We start from the raw sequence: 17,469 nt of genomic DNA on the forward strand, positions 1-17,469 counted from the left end.
TCACATAGCACATAGCTCAAGGGTTCCAAATTTCCTCAAATCAAGGTTAGACCCAACACTTACCTCGCTCCGCATGCAAATCAAAGCTCTACTGGTGCCTTTCCTCTAAAATCCGCCTCCAAACCAATCGAATCTAACAAAAATTGACTCAATAACATCAAATAAGGCTAGGGAAATCAATTACAATACATCAAGTTAAGATCTTTACACTTTCCCAAGAAGTCAACAAAAGTCAACCCCAAGCCCGCTTAGTCAGAATCCGAGATTCGGACCAAAACCTAATTACCCATTCACCCCCGAGCCCGATAATGTAATTAGTTTCGAAATCCGACCTCAATTTGAGGTCTAAATCTCAATTTTACAACCCCCAATTCTTCTCAAATCCCTAATTTTCTACCATAAAAGAACATAGATTAAGGCTAGAAACTAGTAGGTGATGATGGAAATGGAAGAACACAAGTTAAAATACACTAACTTATGAAATGGTGATGAAATTTCTTTTCAAACTCGCCTCTAGGCCGAGCTCTAATAGAAAAATGGGTAAAATCCCGTGTTTGTAATATTTATATGACTGGGCGTCAGATGTTCATCGTGTTCGCGAGACACCTGACGCATTCGCGAAGGGAACTGCTCAGTTCATTTACACGATCGCAAAACACTCTACGCGTTCGTGTAGGCTTAACCCACCTTGCCTTCGCGTTCACGTAGAGTAAGTTCCATTCCCAGCCCCCGCTACGCGTTCGCGACGGAGTGGCCGCGTTCGTGAATGGCAGACCCCTACTGCTCCGCGTCCGCGATGAGAAAACCTACCCCAATCCCCAAACAACTCTTGGCGATCGCGGGAGTATCTTCGTGATCGCGAAGAAGGACACACCAGCTAACAACAGAAGCCAAAACCAGAAATTCTAAGTTCAAAACATCTGTAGCCTATCCGAAACTCACCCGAGCCCTCGGGGCTCCAAACCAAACATGCACACAAGTGTAAAATATCATACGAACTCGCTCGCACGATCAAAATACCATAATAACACCTAGAACTACGAACCAGACACCAAAACGAATGAAACTTAAGAACATGCAATTTCTCAACAGGACGTCCGAATCACGTCAAATCAACTCTGTTTTGTATCAAATTTTGCAGATAAGTCATAAATATTGTAATAAACTTATACCAAGTTTCGGAACCAAAATTTGAACCCGATATCAACAAATTTAACCTACGGTCAAACTTATGAATCATTTAAACCTTTAAATTACTAGTTTTCAACAAATTATGAAAAATCAAGTTAGAGACTTTCGAATTCGATTTTGGGCATACGTCCGAGTCCCAAATCACAATACGGACCTATCGGGACTATCAAAATACTGATCCGAGTCCATTTACACAAAACGTTGACCGTAGTCAACTCAAATAAGGTTTAAGGCACGCTTTCACATTTTCATCAATTTTCTCATAAAACCTTCCGGAAAGGGGACACAGACTGCGCACCCAAATTGAGGAAGGCTAAACGGAGCTATTCAAAGTTTCAAAACACAAACTAAGGGCTAAAACTGAAAATGACCTATCGGGTCATCACATTCTCCACCTCTAAAATAAATATTTGTCCTCGAACGGACATAGAAAGGTACCTGGACTGGTGAAAAGGTATGGATATCTACTCCGCATGTCTGACTCGGACTCCTGCGTAGCTGCCTCAATCGGCTGACTCTCTACTGCACTCGAACTGAAGGATAACTGTTAGACCTCAACTACCAGACCTGCCACGCTAGAATAATCACCAGCTCCTCCTCATAAGTCAATTCCTTATCCAATTGGACTGAGCTGAAATCTAACACATGGGACATATCACTGTAATACTTATAGAGCATGGAGACGTGGAACACTGAATAGACTACTGATAAACTAGGTAGCAATGCGAGCTTATAGGCCACCTCACTCACTCTCTCAAGAATTTCAAAGGTTCTGATATACCTAGGGCTCAGCTTGCCCTTCTTTATGAACCTCATCATACCCTTCATGGGTGAAACCCAGAGCAATACACTCTCTCCAACCATGAATTCAACATCACGAACTCTACGGTCGGCATAACGCTTCGACCTAGACCGAGCGGTGTGAAGTCTATCCTGAATAATCTTGATCTTATCCAAGGTATCTTGTACCAAATCTGTACCCAACAACCGAGTCTCTCACGACTCGAACCATCCAACTGGCGAACGACACCGCCTCCCATATAATGCCTCATAGTGAGCCATATGAATGCTCGACTGGTAGCTGTTATTGTAGGCAAACTCCGCAAGTGGCAAGAACTGATCCCAAGAACCCCCTGGAATCCATAACGCAAGTGCGAAGCATATCCTCCAATATTTGAATAGTGTGCTCGAACTGCCCGACCGTCTGGGGATGAAATGTTGTACTCAACTCAATCTGCGTGCCCAACTCACGCTGTACAGTTCTCCAAAAGTGCGAGGTGAACTGCGTACCTTAATCGGATATGATAGACACGTGCACACCGTGAAGACAAACAATCTCGCGGATGTAGATCTCAGCTAACCGCTCTGAAAGAATAGGTAACTGCCATTGGAATGAAATGTGCCGACTTGGTCAATCTATCCACAATGACCCATACTGCGTCGAACTTCTTCTAAGTCTGTGGGATTCCAACAACAAAAGCTATAGTGATACGCTTCCACTTCACTCAGGATTCTCTAATCTCTGAAGCAAACCATCAGGCCTCTGATGCTCGTACTTTACTTGTTGACAATTTAAATATCGAGCTACATATGCAACTATATCCTTCTTCATCCTCCTCCACCAATAATGCTACCACAAGTCCTGATACATCTTGGTGGCACCCGGATGAATAGAATACTGGGAACTGTGGACCTCCTAAAAAATCAACTCACGAAGTTCGTCCACATTGGGCACACAACTACGACCTTGCATCCTCAAAACCCTATCATCTCCAACAGTAACCTTCTTGACACCATCGTGTCGTACCGTGTCCTTAAGGACAAGCAAATGGGGATCATCATACTCACGCTCTCGGATACGCTCATATAAGGAAGACCGAGCGACTGTGCAAGCTAGCACACGACTGAGATCCGAAACATTTAACCTCACCTACTGATTGGCCAAAGCCTGAACATCTGCTGCAAGTGGTCTCTCACCAACTGGGATGTACGCAAGGCTACCCATACTCACTGCCTTTCTACTCAAGGCATCGACCATCACATTGGCCTTTCTGGGATGATACAAAATGGTAATATCATAATCTTTCAACATCTCCAACCACCTCCTCTGCCTCAAGTTGAGATCCTTCTGCTTGAACAAATACTGTAGACTCTGATAATCCGTGAATACCTCACACGACACACAGTAAATATAGTGCCTCCAAATCTTCAGCGCATGAACAATGGCTGCCAACTCTAAGTCATTAACAGAGCTATTCTTTTCGTGAACCTTCAACTGCCGCAACGCGTATGCACTCACCCTACCATCCTGCCACAATACTGCACTGAGCCCCATATGAAATGCATCACAAAACACCGTGTAGGATCCTGAACCTGTGGGCAACCATGAGATAAAGCTAGACCACTCCTTAGACTTAATAGACTAGTTAGATTTTAAAAAAATCAAAAAATGTTTAATTTAAATTTAATTCTTAGGATATATGTAGAAGGAAAGACGATTTTCACCATTGAATTGTTGCCGAATTAGATTAATACAAATATGAGGCGACAGTTTATGCACTGGCAAAGTAAACAAGAATTTTACATAATTATATTGTGGATGTTCATTTATTACTCCGCTATAGATAATCTTCCTGAAGAAGATTATCCATTTAGTACTCTATTGAATTTTATCTACAAGCAGATGATGCAGGCAGGTTATAAGCAGCTCAATAAAATGATTTGCAACAGCTTCTTATTAAACAGGCAGGTTGCAAGCAGCTCATTCAGATAGCTTACAAGCAGCTAAAGAAAAGCCTTGCAGTTGCTTCCTGAAAAGCCTCGCAGCTGCTTCCTTTCTTCTATAAATATAGGAGTTTTCAGTTCATTATGTACATAAGTTTGAAATTTGAATAATATATCAGTTTCTCTCTATACTTGTCTTTACTTTACAGTTTTTATTTTATAACACGTTATCAGCACGAGACTCTGCCATCTCGAGAAAATACTTTGAAAGTATCAGAGGTACGAACTTTTTTTTTTCTAAATAATGTCAAATCTTTCTAAGCTTGAGTTTGTAGCCCTGGATATATCGGGCAAAAGCTACATGTCTTGGGTGCTTGATGCCGAAATTCATCTTGATGCGATGGGTCTGGCAAACACCATCAAATATAAAAATTAGGCATCAAACCAAAACCGTGCCAAAGCAATGATATTCCTACGCCATCACCTTGACGAGGGCCTGAAAATGGAATATCTTACTGTTAAAGATCCAGTCATACTGTGGAATAATTTGAAAGATAGATATGGCCACCTGAAGATGGTCGTTCTTCCACAGGCATGTTATGATTGGACTCATATAAGGCTACAAAATTTTAAATCTATCAGTGAGTATAATTCTGCTATGTTCAGAATTATTTCCCAATTGAAACTATGTGGTAATAATATTACTGATCATGATATGTTGGAAAAAACTTTTACCACTTTTCATGCCTCGAATATGCTCCTGCAGCATCAATATCGATAGATGGGATTTAAAAGGTATTCTGAACTTATCTCACATCTTCTTGCAGCCGAGCAACATAATGGGATATTAATGAAAAACCATGAAAGCCGACCTACTAGTTCTTGTCCATTCCCTGAAGTGAATGAGACGAACTTCCACCAAGCTAAGCGTGGAAGAGGACATGGCCTCAGTCGTGTTCATAGCCGTAGTCGGGGAGAAAACTCTAATTGTGGTAATAACAATGCACCAAAGAACCCTCCTCACCACCAGCAGTGGAAAAGGAATGAACAAAAGCATGAAGCAGTGCAAGAAGCAAAGAAAAATGCTGAAGCAAATTTTATTTCTGAAGATAATTTAGACTTCATGCATTTGGATGTAGCTGATTATTTTGCACTCCCAGAAGGAGAAACAAGTCATGTGATCGGTAGTGAATCTGCAGAAATATAAATATTTTAAATTTTGTTGTTTGTAGTAGATAGTATGGTTATGTAATTGTTGTACATAAATAAAAGTTATGCTTTGATAATAATGTTTACTATCATATTTATTTTGTTTATGTCATTTTGAAGAATATGGATAATCCTCAAATTATGTTTGGATCAAAGACCAATCATGAAGATATTTGTGTAATTGATAGTGGAACAACTCATGCCATATTCAAAGATCAGAAATACTTTTCTTATTTGCATAAGGAAAAAGCAAATATTTCTACAATTTCTCGTAATATAAGTTTGATTGAAGGCTCCGGAAAAGCTATTGTATTTCTGTCTAAGGGAACAAAACTTATTATAGACAATGCATTATTCTCCTCCAAGTCCCGAAGAAACTTGTTGAGTTTTATAGATATCCGCCGAAATGGGTATCATGTTGAGACAATAGATGAAATGAACGTGGAATATCTTTGTATTACAAAGAATATTTCTGGCCAGAAATGCATTGTAGAAAAGTTACCAACTTTATCTTCTGGCTTATATTATTCAAAGATTAGTACAGTTGAAGCACACTCTATCGTAAACCAGAAGTTTACTAATTCAAATACTTTTGTGCTTTAGCATGGCCGTTTGGGCCATCCTGGATCAATAATGATGAGACGGATTACTGAAAATTCAAGTGGGCATCCATTAAAGAACCTGAAGATTCTTACAAATGATGAATTTTCTTGTGATGCTTGTTATCAAGGCAAAATGATCACTAGACCATCACCAATGAAGGTTGGCATTGAGTCCCCTACCTTTTTAGAACGTATACATGGGGATATATGTGGACATATTCACCCACCAAGTGGGTTGTTTAGATATTTTATGGTCCTAATAAATGCATCTTCAAGATGGTCTCATGTTTGCCTACTATCATCTCGCAACCTGGCGTTTGCAAAGTTATTAGCCCAAATAATTCGATTAAGGGCACAATTCCCAGATTATCCTATAAAGGCTATTCGCCTTGATAATGCTGGAGAATTCTCATCTCAAGCTTTTGATAATTACTGTCTATCAGTTGGAATAAAAGTTGAACATCCTGTAGCTTATGTTCATACTCAAAATGGCCTTGCAGAGTCATTTATTAAACGGCTGCAATTGATAGCAAGACCACTACTTATGAAAACAAAATTGCCCACTACTGTTTGGGGCCATGCTATCTTGCACGCAGCATCACTTATCTGTCTCAGACCAACACATTATAATAAATATTCTCCGTCACAATTAGTTTTTGGTCATGAACCAAATATTGCCCATCTACGAGTTTTTGGATGTGTTGTATATGTGCCAGTAGCACTACCACATCGCAGTAAGATGGGCCCCCAAAGAAGGTTAGGAATATATATTGGGTTTGAATCACCCTCTAGTATTCGCTATCTTGAACCATTGACGAGAGATTTATTTACTGCTCGATTTGCAGATTGTCGATTTGATAAAACAAATTTTCCACAATTAGGGGGAGAGAAAAAGGAAATCAAAAGAGAAATTGTGTGGAAAGTTTTATCATTATCTCATTTTGATCCACGTATCCCTATATGTAATCAGGAGGTCCAAAAGATCATCCATTTACAAAATATATCAAATCAAATGCCAGACGCGTTTACTGATTTGAAAAGGATAACTAAGTCACATATCCCTGCAGAGAATGTGCCTATACGAATTGATGTCCCAGCAGGACCATCTACTAGCATAAGAACTAGTGAACCTAAAGCACGCCTGAAGCGTGGTAGGCCTTTGGGTTCTAAGGATCGAAATCCTAGAAAAAGAAAATCGACAAATGATCAAAATGATATTATGAAGGGATCTCCTGAAGAGACCCAAGATCTGATTAGTTCTGAGATTCCTGAAAAAATCAATGAACCCGAGACTCAAGTGAGTGAGGAACTTTTAATAAGTTCTACTGGTGATGGGATTAATTTAAATCGATCTGAAATAGTGGTGGATAATATTTTTGCATATAATGTTGCACTTAACATTATGCAAGATAGTGATGATTGTGAACCCCGATCTGTCGAAAAATGTCAACAAAGATCTGATTGGCCAAAATGGCAAGGGACAATTCAATCAGAATTGAACGCACTTGCTAAAAGAGAGGTCTTTAGACCAGTAGTCCAAACATCTGCTGGTGTAAAACCAATTGGTCGTAAATGGGTTTTTGTGCGAAAAAGGAATGACCAAAATGAAGTTGAAAGATACAAGCCTCGCCTTGTCGCACAAGGATTCTCACAACGACCCGGAGTCGATTATGAAGAAACATATTCACCAGTTATGGATGCCATAACATTTCGATATCTCATCAGTTTAGCCTTACGTGAAAGACTTGAAATACATATAATGGATGTGGTTACATCTTATCTGTACGAGTCGCTTGATAATGAGATTTACATGAAAATCCCTGAAGGATTTAAAATGCCTGAAGCATATTCGAAATCTCGGGAAATGTATTCAATCAGATTACAAAGATCTTTGTACGGTTTAAAGCAATCTGGACGCATGTGGTATAATCGCCTTAGTGAATATTTACTGAAAGGGGGTTACATAAATGATGTTATTTGTCCATGTATTTTTATAAAGAAAATGGCATCAGAATTTGTTATACTTGCTGTTTATGTTGATGACATAAATCTTGTTGGAACTCCAGAAGAGCTCCAAAAGGCAATTGAATATCTTAAGAAAGAATTTGAGATGAAAGATCTTGGAAAAATAAAACTTTATCTTGGATTGTAAATTGAACATTTAGGAAACAAGATCTTTATGCATCAATCTACCTATACATAAAGGGTCTTAAAACGCTTTTACATGGACAAAGCGCACCCATTGAGTACACCAATGGTTGTTCGATCACTTGAAGTGAATAAGAACTCGTTCCGACCTCCAGAAGAGGATGAGGAACTCCTTGGTCCTGAAACACCCTATCTTAGTGCAATTGGTACACTTATGTATCTTGCTAATGCTACAAAGCCTGACATAGCATTTTTTGTTAATTTACTAGCAATATATAGCTCTTCTCCTACTCGGAGACATTGGAATGGGATTAAGCATATTTTGCGATATTTAAAGGGAACTCTTGATATGGGTTTGTTTTATGCTAACAAAGGTAGTGCAGATCTTGTTGGTTATGCAGATGCAGGTTATTTATCTGATCCCCATAAAGCTCGATCTCAAACCGGGTACGTGTTTACATGTGGATGTACTGTCATATCATGGCGCTTCACAAAGCAGTCAATTGTTGCTACTTCTTCAAATCATGCTAAGATATGAAGCAAGTAGGGAATGCGTATGATTGAGATCAATGATTCATTTTATTCAAGAAAAATATGGGTTGGAGTGTGATAAAAGATCCACAATTTTATACGAAGACAATGCTGCATGTATAGCCCAATTGAAGGGAGGATTTATAAAAGAAGATAGAACGAAGCACATTTCACCAAAATTATTCTACACACACGATCTTCAGAAAAATGGTGACATTGATGTGCAGCAAATCCGTTCAAGTGACAATCCGGCAGATTTATTCACTAAATCTTTGTCAACTTCAACTTTTGAGAAGATGGTATACAAGATTGGAATGCGGAGACTCAAATATTTAAAACAAGATTTTCATCAGAGGGAGTAAAATACGCGATGTACTCTTTTTTCCTTACTAAGATTTTTTCCCATAGGGTTTTCCTTATAAGGTTTTTAATGAGGCAGCTAAAAATGCGTATTACTAAATATGTGTACTCTTTTTCCTTCACTAGAATTTTTTTCACTGGGTTTTTTCTAGTAAGGTCTTAACGAGGCACAATACCTTTTAATGAACATCCAAGGGGGAGTGTTATGAAAATAATTATATTGTGGATGTTCATTTATTACTCCGCTATAGATAATCTTCCTGAAGAAGATTATCCATTTAGTACTCTGTTGAAATTTATCTACAAGCAGCTGATGCAGGCAGGTTACAAGCAGCTCAATGAAATAATTTGCAGCAGCTTCTTATTAAACAGGCAGGTTGCAAGCAGCTCATGCAGACAGTTTACAAGCAGCTAAAGAAAACCTTTGCAACTGCTTCCTGAAAAGCCTCGCAGCTGCTTCTTTTCTTCTATAAATAGAGGAGTTTTCGGTTCATTATGTACATAAGTTTGAAGTTTGAATAATATATCAATTTTTTTCTATACTTGTCTTTACTTTATAATTTTTATTTTAGAACAGCAGAATAATTGTATGATATAATTCTTATTCTTATTGTGGGTCCATTAATAATAGAATATAGATTCTAGACTAATTTATTCTAAGTTTGTTATATCCCAAATTTGACCAAAGGAAAGACTTCAATCCAAAGCTATAAAAGCTTATCACCCACGTGTCCCTTGCAAGTATTAATTACAAGAAAACACTCATTAGCTAATTTAAATTTTAAACTAATCCAAAAGCACAGCTACCCACTTCTCCCTTTCACAGCTAAGTGTGATTAATTATTAATCAATCTAAAAATTAATTAAATCTCTAAACAAATTAATAAAAAACATGAAAGACAATGTCTCTCCTTTACGAGGCTGAGAGTGAGAGGGATACTATCCACGTGTCAGCTTCTCTGTCTCCACAAACCACGTTGACACGTGTCGCGTTCTCTCTGATTTGTTTATTTGCTAACACGTGTCCCACAAAATTAAAAAGCATTTTCTCATCTTTAGTAGTTCTAGTGTTGTACTCCTCACCATAGCCCTCGTGTACCCTACTTGCTGCAAGGTCCCCTCCTAATTGTGACTGTCAAATTTATAGTCTGTTACTTCTAAAATCCGGTTATTTTGAAAAATATTTTTTTAAAAGTGCTTTTTAAAAATATATTTTTAATGAGAAACAATTATATTTGACTCATTAATTTCAAAAGTACTTTTAAATAGTGATTAATATTTAGCCAAGCTTTTACAAAATATTTTGAAGTATATTTTTCTCGATCGCAAAAATTAGTTTAATTGGTTGGGTGAGTGATTTCTCACGTGGGACCTGGGATCGATTCCCCTCACCAGTAGCCTTCTCAGTTAGAGCTCGTCGCACCGGACTTGCCTAGTGCGGTTTATAGTTCTTGTGTAATTTACGAGTTATTGCATAATGAGCAGGTTATCCAATGCGCGTCCAAAGGGTAGCGACTGCGGATTTCCCTAAGAATTTTTTTAAAAAAAGTATATTTTCTCAAAAATACTTTTGGCAAAGTATTTTTAGGAGAAATTATTTTTTTTATTTCTCAAAAGTTATTTATGTTTCTACTCAAAAATATTGTTTTTCTTCTAATAATTTGGTGAGACAACTTAACTTTAGAAAATGCACTTTTTATATAAAAAAAAAAAATACTTTTTGACAAAAAAATTGGCCAGGCTATACATTTGCATAATAAAGATTTTGACTAGAAGAACAATGAAATTCATGGCTATCTCTGAAACAAACAACATTCTCAATCTTGATCTCAATAAAAAATGTGTCACCCTCCATACAAACATGATTGGCTCAAATAGTGAGGGTGTAAAGTGTGAATCACCACACACTAAACTTCCCACATTTAAACATTTCTCTCTGAAAACTCTATCGTTAGAGACACCACCAAAAAGGGAGCTATTCACTCAGTCCCACGTGTCTTTCTTTCCTTTCTCTCACTTCTGCCACTTGTCCTTTCCCAGTACTTTCTTTTGTTCCCCCCTCCCAAAATAGAAAGGGTATTTTTGTCTTTACATCTCCCAACCCCACTACCCCCTCCTCTTTTTTCCCTTTCATTTTTTCCTTTTGAGTTTTTTTTTCCCTTACCTGTTTCTATCTTTCTGAGTCTTGTTTGAGATTTATTATTTCATTATATTCTTACACTCTACCCCTTCCGTAGCTCTTTGCTTCTCGTGTTTTCTTGATTTTCCGGCCACCCTTTTGCCGGAACACAACATTTTCTCACCAAGATTACATTTTTATCCATTTTTTTTTCTCTTTTTCTTTTTTGTGTATGATAATCTTTGGTGGATTTTCCTGCCACCCTTTTGCTTTCTCCGGGAAGAACTCCGGCCATATTTACTTTTTTTCCCAGTTGGGATTTGTTAAGTTCAAATTTTGGGTCTAAAAACTTAATCTTGGAGCTTATTTAAGCTAATATGCAGTTAAAGATTAGATTTTTCCATCTGGGGTTGGTTAAATTAGATCATGGAAGTGTTAAACATGCATGTACATGTGGAAATAGTTAAGTTTAAGAGGTTTAGTGTGGTGTTGTTGATAATATATTTTGTGGGTAATTTATGGTTTGCTATGGGAGATAATACAGATGAGAAAAAGAAAAGTAGTAGAGTACTGGAAATGGAGAATTTTTCTATGGAAAGTAGTAGATTTTCAAGGGACTTATTGCAAAGATTTATGGGGAGTAGTAGTTCAAGAGCAAAGGATGAGGATGAGGAAAATGATGAGGGAGAATTAGAGTTGAATCTTGGATTGTCATTAGGAGGTAGATTTGGTGTGGACAAGTCTTGTAATAATAAGTTGATAAGGTCTAGTTCTGTAGCTGCTTGTTTGCCTATAGTTAGAGATGATGATGCTTTAACATCATCACCTCCAGTTTCTTATCCAGCTAGTTTAGTGAGAACATCTTCTTTGCCTGTGGAGACTGAGGAAGAATGGAGGAAAAGGAAAGAGTTGCAGACTTTGAGAAGAATGGAAGCTAAGAGGAGAAGATCAGAGAAGCAGAGGAATTTAAGGGGCGGTGATAAAGAAAGTGCAGGAGGAAGTGTGGAAGATGAAAAGAGGGAAATTGAGGTGAATTTGAAAGGTAAATTGGAGAAAGAACAGTACTTGGCGACAGCGAAAAAGTTTGGTTTATCGGTATCTCCAACGTTGGCTGCAGTTGCTAGACAGGGTAGTTTGGGAGGAGGTGGAATGGATTTGGCAATGGGAAAAGGTAAAGGAAGTTATTCAGGTAGTAAAAAGCAAGGACAAGGGCAATTGGGGTCACAAGGTTCTGTGGAATCCCAAGGTGGTGGTGGTAGTTCTTCAAGTATGTCTGAATTGGAAAGTAAACCTCCACAAGGTACAACATTTCCCTTTATTTTATGTTAATATTCATTGTTTATGTGAAGTGGAGCCTGTGGAAAGTTTCTTCTGTGTGATCTATAGGTCACGGGTTCGAGTTGTGTAATCGGTTACTGATGCAAGCATCAGTAAGCTACCTACATCACGGTGCACCCCTTCTCCGGACCCTGCGTGAACGCTCTTTTTTACTCATTGTTTTATGTAACTTCTTTATTGATTCAGTCCTTCGGACTTGATAGCTGTTGAATTGGAGAATTGTAGTACTGTATGTTTTACTTTGGGTTTGAATTCTTGATTGTTGTGTTGGTACTCTATATCTATCTTCTGGGTATGAAGTGGTTATCACACGTTGCAAGGAGGATGCTTTAAGACATGCTATGGTAACATTGAAATGTGGCATTTGCTTTTATGAGCTGTTCAATAAATCTCATACATTTGGTCAATACTTGCTGATGAGGTCCCCTCACTTTCAGTGTTTGCTAGTTTCTGTGGTACTTGTTCATGTCTTCTATCTTATTGCCATTTACCACATTCTTGATTCTTTTCAAAGCCCACCCGAACTACACCTTAGGGCGTGGCCTAGCAATCAATGAAGTAGGTGAAGGTGAAAACCATAGGAGACCAAGATTCCCAACAGAGAATTATCAGTATTTCTGCTGGAGATAGGAATAGTCGAAGTGCGCCCAAGCTAACTCGGACATCACCGTTATCCACCCCACCCCCCCCACACACAAAAAAAAAAAAAAAAAAAATAGAAAATCCCATCCAACCATCCCTTTTCGCCCCTCAAGGGATCAACAGTAGTTCCCTTTCCCTCTTGGTGACTCATACCTGTAACCTAATGGTTGGAGGTGAAGGTGTTCTATCACCAAGAAAACCCTCCCTTGTCACCACATTCGTCATTTAAAATTGTGGTCTCTACTTTCAGCACCTCGAGAATGTTATGCTATATTGACTCTTTGGAGGTATTGTCTGATTGGCACTGTCAAGTATTGTACTTGTGTCATATGTTTGATAAGGTTATCTAGGTGCCTTTGGGAACTTTCTTTTGTTGCCACACAAAATTTGCAGGAGGAAATGCAGGAGATAAGAAGATATAGGAGAATGTGTATGATAAAAATTGCATGAGCAGTTGTTTGAGAAAAAAGTTCTGTGATGTAAAATACCTTCTTAATCTTCAAGTGCTTGCTTTGATGTGAACTATAGTAGGTTAGAACCCTAGGGAGCGTCTGGTAGTGCTGATTTGGCTATATGATTTTCTTTTTCGTAGTAGTACAAAGACTAAAGTCTGATATCCTTTCCACAGAAACTAGAGATTCATATCTTTTCCACAAAAATGATTAATCAGAGCTCGCTACTTCCAATTAAACAGCAAGGAGGAGAAAGATGGACCGTTTATTTGTAGACTTGGGAAACCAAACTAGATCATTTATTCGCGGGGTACTTTGCACAGTAAAATAGAAAGCATTCATTCTTTATTGGCTGATAAAATAAAAGAGGCCTTGTGATACATGCCGCTATGTCTGTATAAAAACTTCCAGTCCGCTCTCGAAAATCTTGCCAACTTATATCCACCTACTTGAGAGTACTCAAGACTCGATTAAACTAACAGATCTCTCTAGATGGTTCAATTTCCTTCTCACCCAAGGGAGTTAGTCATGTGTATTAAAGCCTGATGGATTTTACACCTCATGGTTTCAGATGCTTGCCCTATGTGTGCTACTTTTAGATAAGCAACCGTCTTTTCAATTAGTCTTCTTCGTTAATTACCTATTGGGCAATCAAGATTGTCTCCATCTCTCTTATTTACCTTTTCGGTTGTGGTCCATGCGATAGAACGGATTAGGGTCCAGGTCAGCTCCTTGGAATCACTGTGTCGCAATTTTCCGAATATCACATAGATGTAAATTTGACTTGCTAGTTGATGCATAAGGACCTTTGTTGCTAGATAGGAATATCTGTTGGAGAATTAATAGATCAGTATCTTACGTCCTATGACCAGATTTAAATCCTTTTTCGCTTGTCCTATTCCTAAATGAAGTTCCACGATATTGCTGAGGAAATTCAATCTTTTTAATAGTTATCTATTGTTATGAAATCAGCAAGTCAGATCAAATTAAAATATTGGAATTTATTTCAGCTGCTCAATTCCTGTTATCCTAAGTTTGCTGACCGTAGATGCTTGTACAATAAATGGTTAGTTTAGTCTAAGAATATTGAATATGCTATTGACTATTCACTACGCAAGGGAGTTCATTATTGTCACCAGAGAATATTAGATCGTTTGATCTGGTACTGGTCTGTATTGATTGTTCTATAATCATTCAGTAGCGTCTAATAGTTTTGCATTTTACTGCAATTTATGGTATGTTCATTCGTATGACATTGACTTGTTTTTGGAGCTTACAGAGTAAAGGAAAGAAAAGATGCAGTTTATATATGATATCTGCTTTTCTACCTTTCCTTCCATTTATCATCTCGACCATCTTTCTAGAACCCTGATGAATTCCGGCTACAGGGTCTGGCGAGCTAAGCCCTGCTATTATCCACTCATTACAAGGAGGAGGGAGTCAAGATGTTGCTTCGTCCGGGTCAAAAATGAAAGAGATTGTAAACAGGCTGTCGGGAGGTGATATGGACAGTAGTCCATCTAAGAGGCTCGATGCAGCAAAACGTCAGGCAAAGGAAACGGGAGCAAACGCGTTGGGAGATATGCCATGCGTTTTCACAAAAGGAGATGGTCCTAATGGTAGAAGAGTAGATGGAATATTATACAAGTACGGGAAAGGCGAGGAGGTAAGAATTATGTGCGTATGCCACGGTAGTTTTTACTCACCAGCCGAGTTTGTCAAGCACGCTGGAGGTACCGACGTTGCTCACCCTCTCAAGCATATAGTTGTAAACCCCAATGCTTCTCCCCTTCTGTGACTGTACCACAGGGCTTCAGAGGAAGAGGATATCGCAGAATACTACATGCGAACCAGTAAGAACTTTTTCTTTTTTCATTTTTGTTTTTTCTATTCCTCTTTTTAAGAGTGTGTTACATGTATCGAGTCGTGCACATGTTGGAGGGATAATGGTCTAAAGAAAAAGGTTTGTATGTACATTTACGGATTCTTTTTAGGAAATTCAGAGGAATGAATCTTGAATGATATCATGGTCTTCTCTAATCTGGACCCTTTAGATCCTTACTATCGTTTCTTTTATATACATCAATCATATCCAAGTGTGCTACATGATTTCTGTATATTGAAAATGTCTAAAAGGGCAGCCCGGTGCACTAAGCTCGCCCTATGCGCGGGGTCCGAGAAAGGGCCGGACTATCAAGGTCTATTGTACGCAACCTTAACCTGCATTTCTATAAGAGGTTGTTTCCACGGGTTCTGATTTGTTATAAACTCAAGACTCATTTAAAATGAGTAGGTGTTTAGAGGCTTTAGGACCTGGTGACCGTATTGCATGATTGCATCATATTGTGCTGTTGGGGTAAAGCAGAAGTGTTTGTTGGCTGCAATTATAGGAGGTCCTTAAAATGTATTCATTACAATGGATTAGGAACATGTGGTTGAATTCAGATTTTGTTTTTCTTCTTATAAATAATGATAGTGGAATTATGCAATAAATATTAAAACGTGTCTTTTAAGAAATGTAATTCACACAAGAAATAATCTTGATTTGTCTAATATTTGGCCCTGTCTTATCTTGGTTGGGCAAAATATAAAATTTGCCTAATTGCATTTATATATATAAAATTTTCGGAAAAATGGCCATATATGCTAGTGAATTATACGAATTAGGACAGATATGGCCGTCGTTATTAGTTTGGCACAGATATGTCCAAACCGTCAAATACTTGTTTATTCATGTCCTTAGTTAAACGGAATTTACTGTTTTGTCTTTCTTACTAGATGACCCCACTAGTTATTCTCTTATTTCTAGCCCTTAGTATTGAAGTTGATTGGTTGGACTTTGAATCTGAAATTGAAAGAGACACAACAATCAGATTACTCTTCTCAAATCACAACACAATACTCTTCTCAAGTCACAACACAACAATCAGATTACTCTTCTCAAGCATGTCCAAGTTGAAGCAAGAAAAAAGAGAAAGAAGATGGCGCCAAATGGGAAAGGAATTCCTGAACCAAATTCTAAAACATAGCTTTATGTCCGGAAAAATATCATTATATTTCTCCAAAAAAATGCTACTTCAAAGCACCCTTACCAACTAAGAGACTGAAATAAGAAAGGCCAAATATTTATAGCATTTACAATCATGAAAATCAGAAAGAAACTTCAAGCAGAAAGAAACTTCAAAGCAGTTAAGACATCAAAGTGAACTTCATTCCTCCTTTATCTTGAATCCAAATAAATGATTACAAAAAGTAGTTTAGCTTAAGAATAAAATCAATATAGCGAGCAGTTTGAACCCTAATTGCGGATTTTAGAAAGGAGCCATCTTCATGAAGAGAGAATGTGAAAAGGAAGGGCTAGAAATAAGGGAATAACTAGTGGGTCATCTAGAAATAAGGGTGGGTCGGGTCATAACGGATCAGGTCAGTAGATTTTGGTTGGGTTCGGTTATTAATTATTTAAGAAAGACAAAATAGTGGGCTTCGTCTAACTAAGGGCATGAATGAACAAGTATTGGACGGTTTGGACATATCTGTGCCAAACTAATAACGGCGGGCATATTTGTCCTAATTCGGATAGTTCACTGGCATATTGGGCCATTTTCCTTAAAAATTTTAAGAGCGGCTAAAAATATACATTTCTCTATCTTGGTTTACGATGTTTGGTCCCATGTTATGTGATCAGCACCGGGCGTGGGGAGGGTCGTAGAGTCTTGACATTTGTTAAGGTTATGGCAGATACTACCTCATGAGCTAACTTCTTGGGTGTTAGGGCCAAAGTTTCGAAAACATAATTAGGTAATAAATGTTTCCCTTATTTAACGATTCAAGATTTTAACTGAGCTAATCACACATTTCACATGGTATGCCGGCTACTGCTATCTGTTCGAGTTTTAGTATCACCCCATCAATCTCATATATTGTAAATATAATAAAGTAAATAGAAGTATATTCTTTTTAAACGTTTAAATTTGTAGATGAGGTGATTATGATCACACGATTGAGCATTTATTTATAAAAATGGCATAAACTAACTGGATGAACAAATGATATAAACTTGAATGAATATCATAATTCTATCTTACGTTGAACCTTCTATTTCTTTAACATAGTATAGCTTGTTTTGGATAGTTTGGTGTACACGGTATCCCGC

General features: G+C 38.0%; 1 protein-coding gene across 1 annotated transcript; it reads left to right on the forward strand.

Annotated features, from left to right (window-relative positions):
- Positions 1-10,918: 10,918 nt before the first annotated feature.
- On the forward strand, positions 10,919-15,338 carry LOC107822616 (ninja-family protein AFP2). Its single transcript, XM_016649157.2, has 2 exons — positions 10,919-12,184; positions 14,705-15,338. The coding sequence occupies exons 1-2, from the start codon at positions 11,311-11,313 to the stop codon at positions 15,112-15,114; spliced, it is 1,284 nt and encodes a 427-aa protein (XP_016504643.1). The 5' UTR covers positions 10,919-11,310; the 3' UTR covers positions 15,115-15,338.
- The last annotated feature ends 2,131 nt before the right edge of the window (positions 15,339-17,469 follow it).

Source organism: Nicotiana tabacum, chromosome 24, assembly GCF_000715075.1.
Source record: "Nicotiana tabacum cultivar K326 chromosome 24, ASM71507v2, whole genome shotgun sequence".
In the NCBI taxonomy this organism is placed as follows: Eukaryota; Viridiplantae; Streptophyta; class Magnoliopsida; order Solanales; family Solanaceae; genus Nicotiana; species Nicotiana tabacum.

What these genes read in the sequence shown, in the direction of transcription:
- LOC107822616 (XM_016649157.2), top strand. Translation starts at nt 11,311, where the DNA reads ATGGAAGTGTTAAACATGCATGTACATGTGGAAATAGTTAAGTTTAAG. An exon ending in GGAAAGTAAACCTCCACAAG is followed by an intron (nt 12,185 to 14,704) that starts GTACAACATTTC and finishes TTCCGGCTACAG; the next exon opens with GGTCTGGCGAGCTAAGCCCT.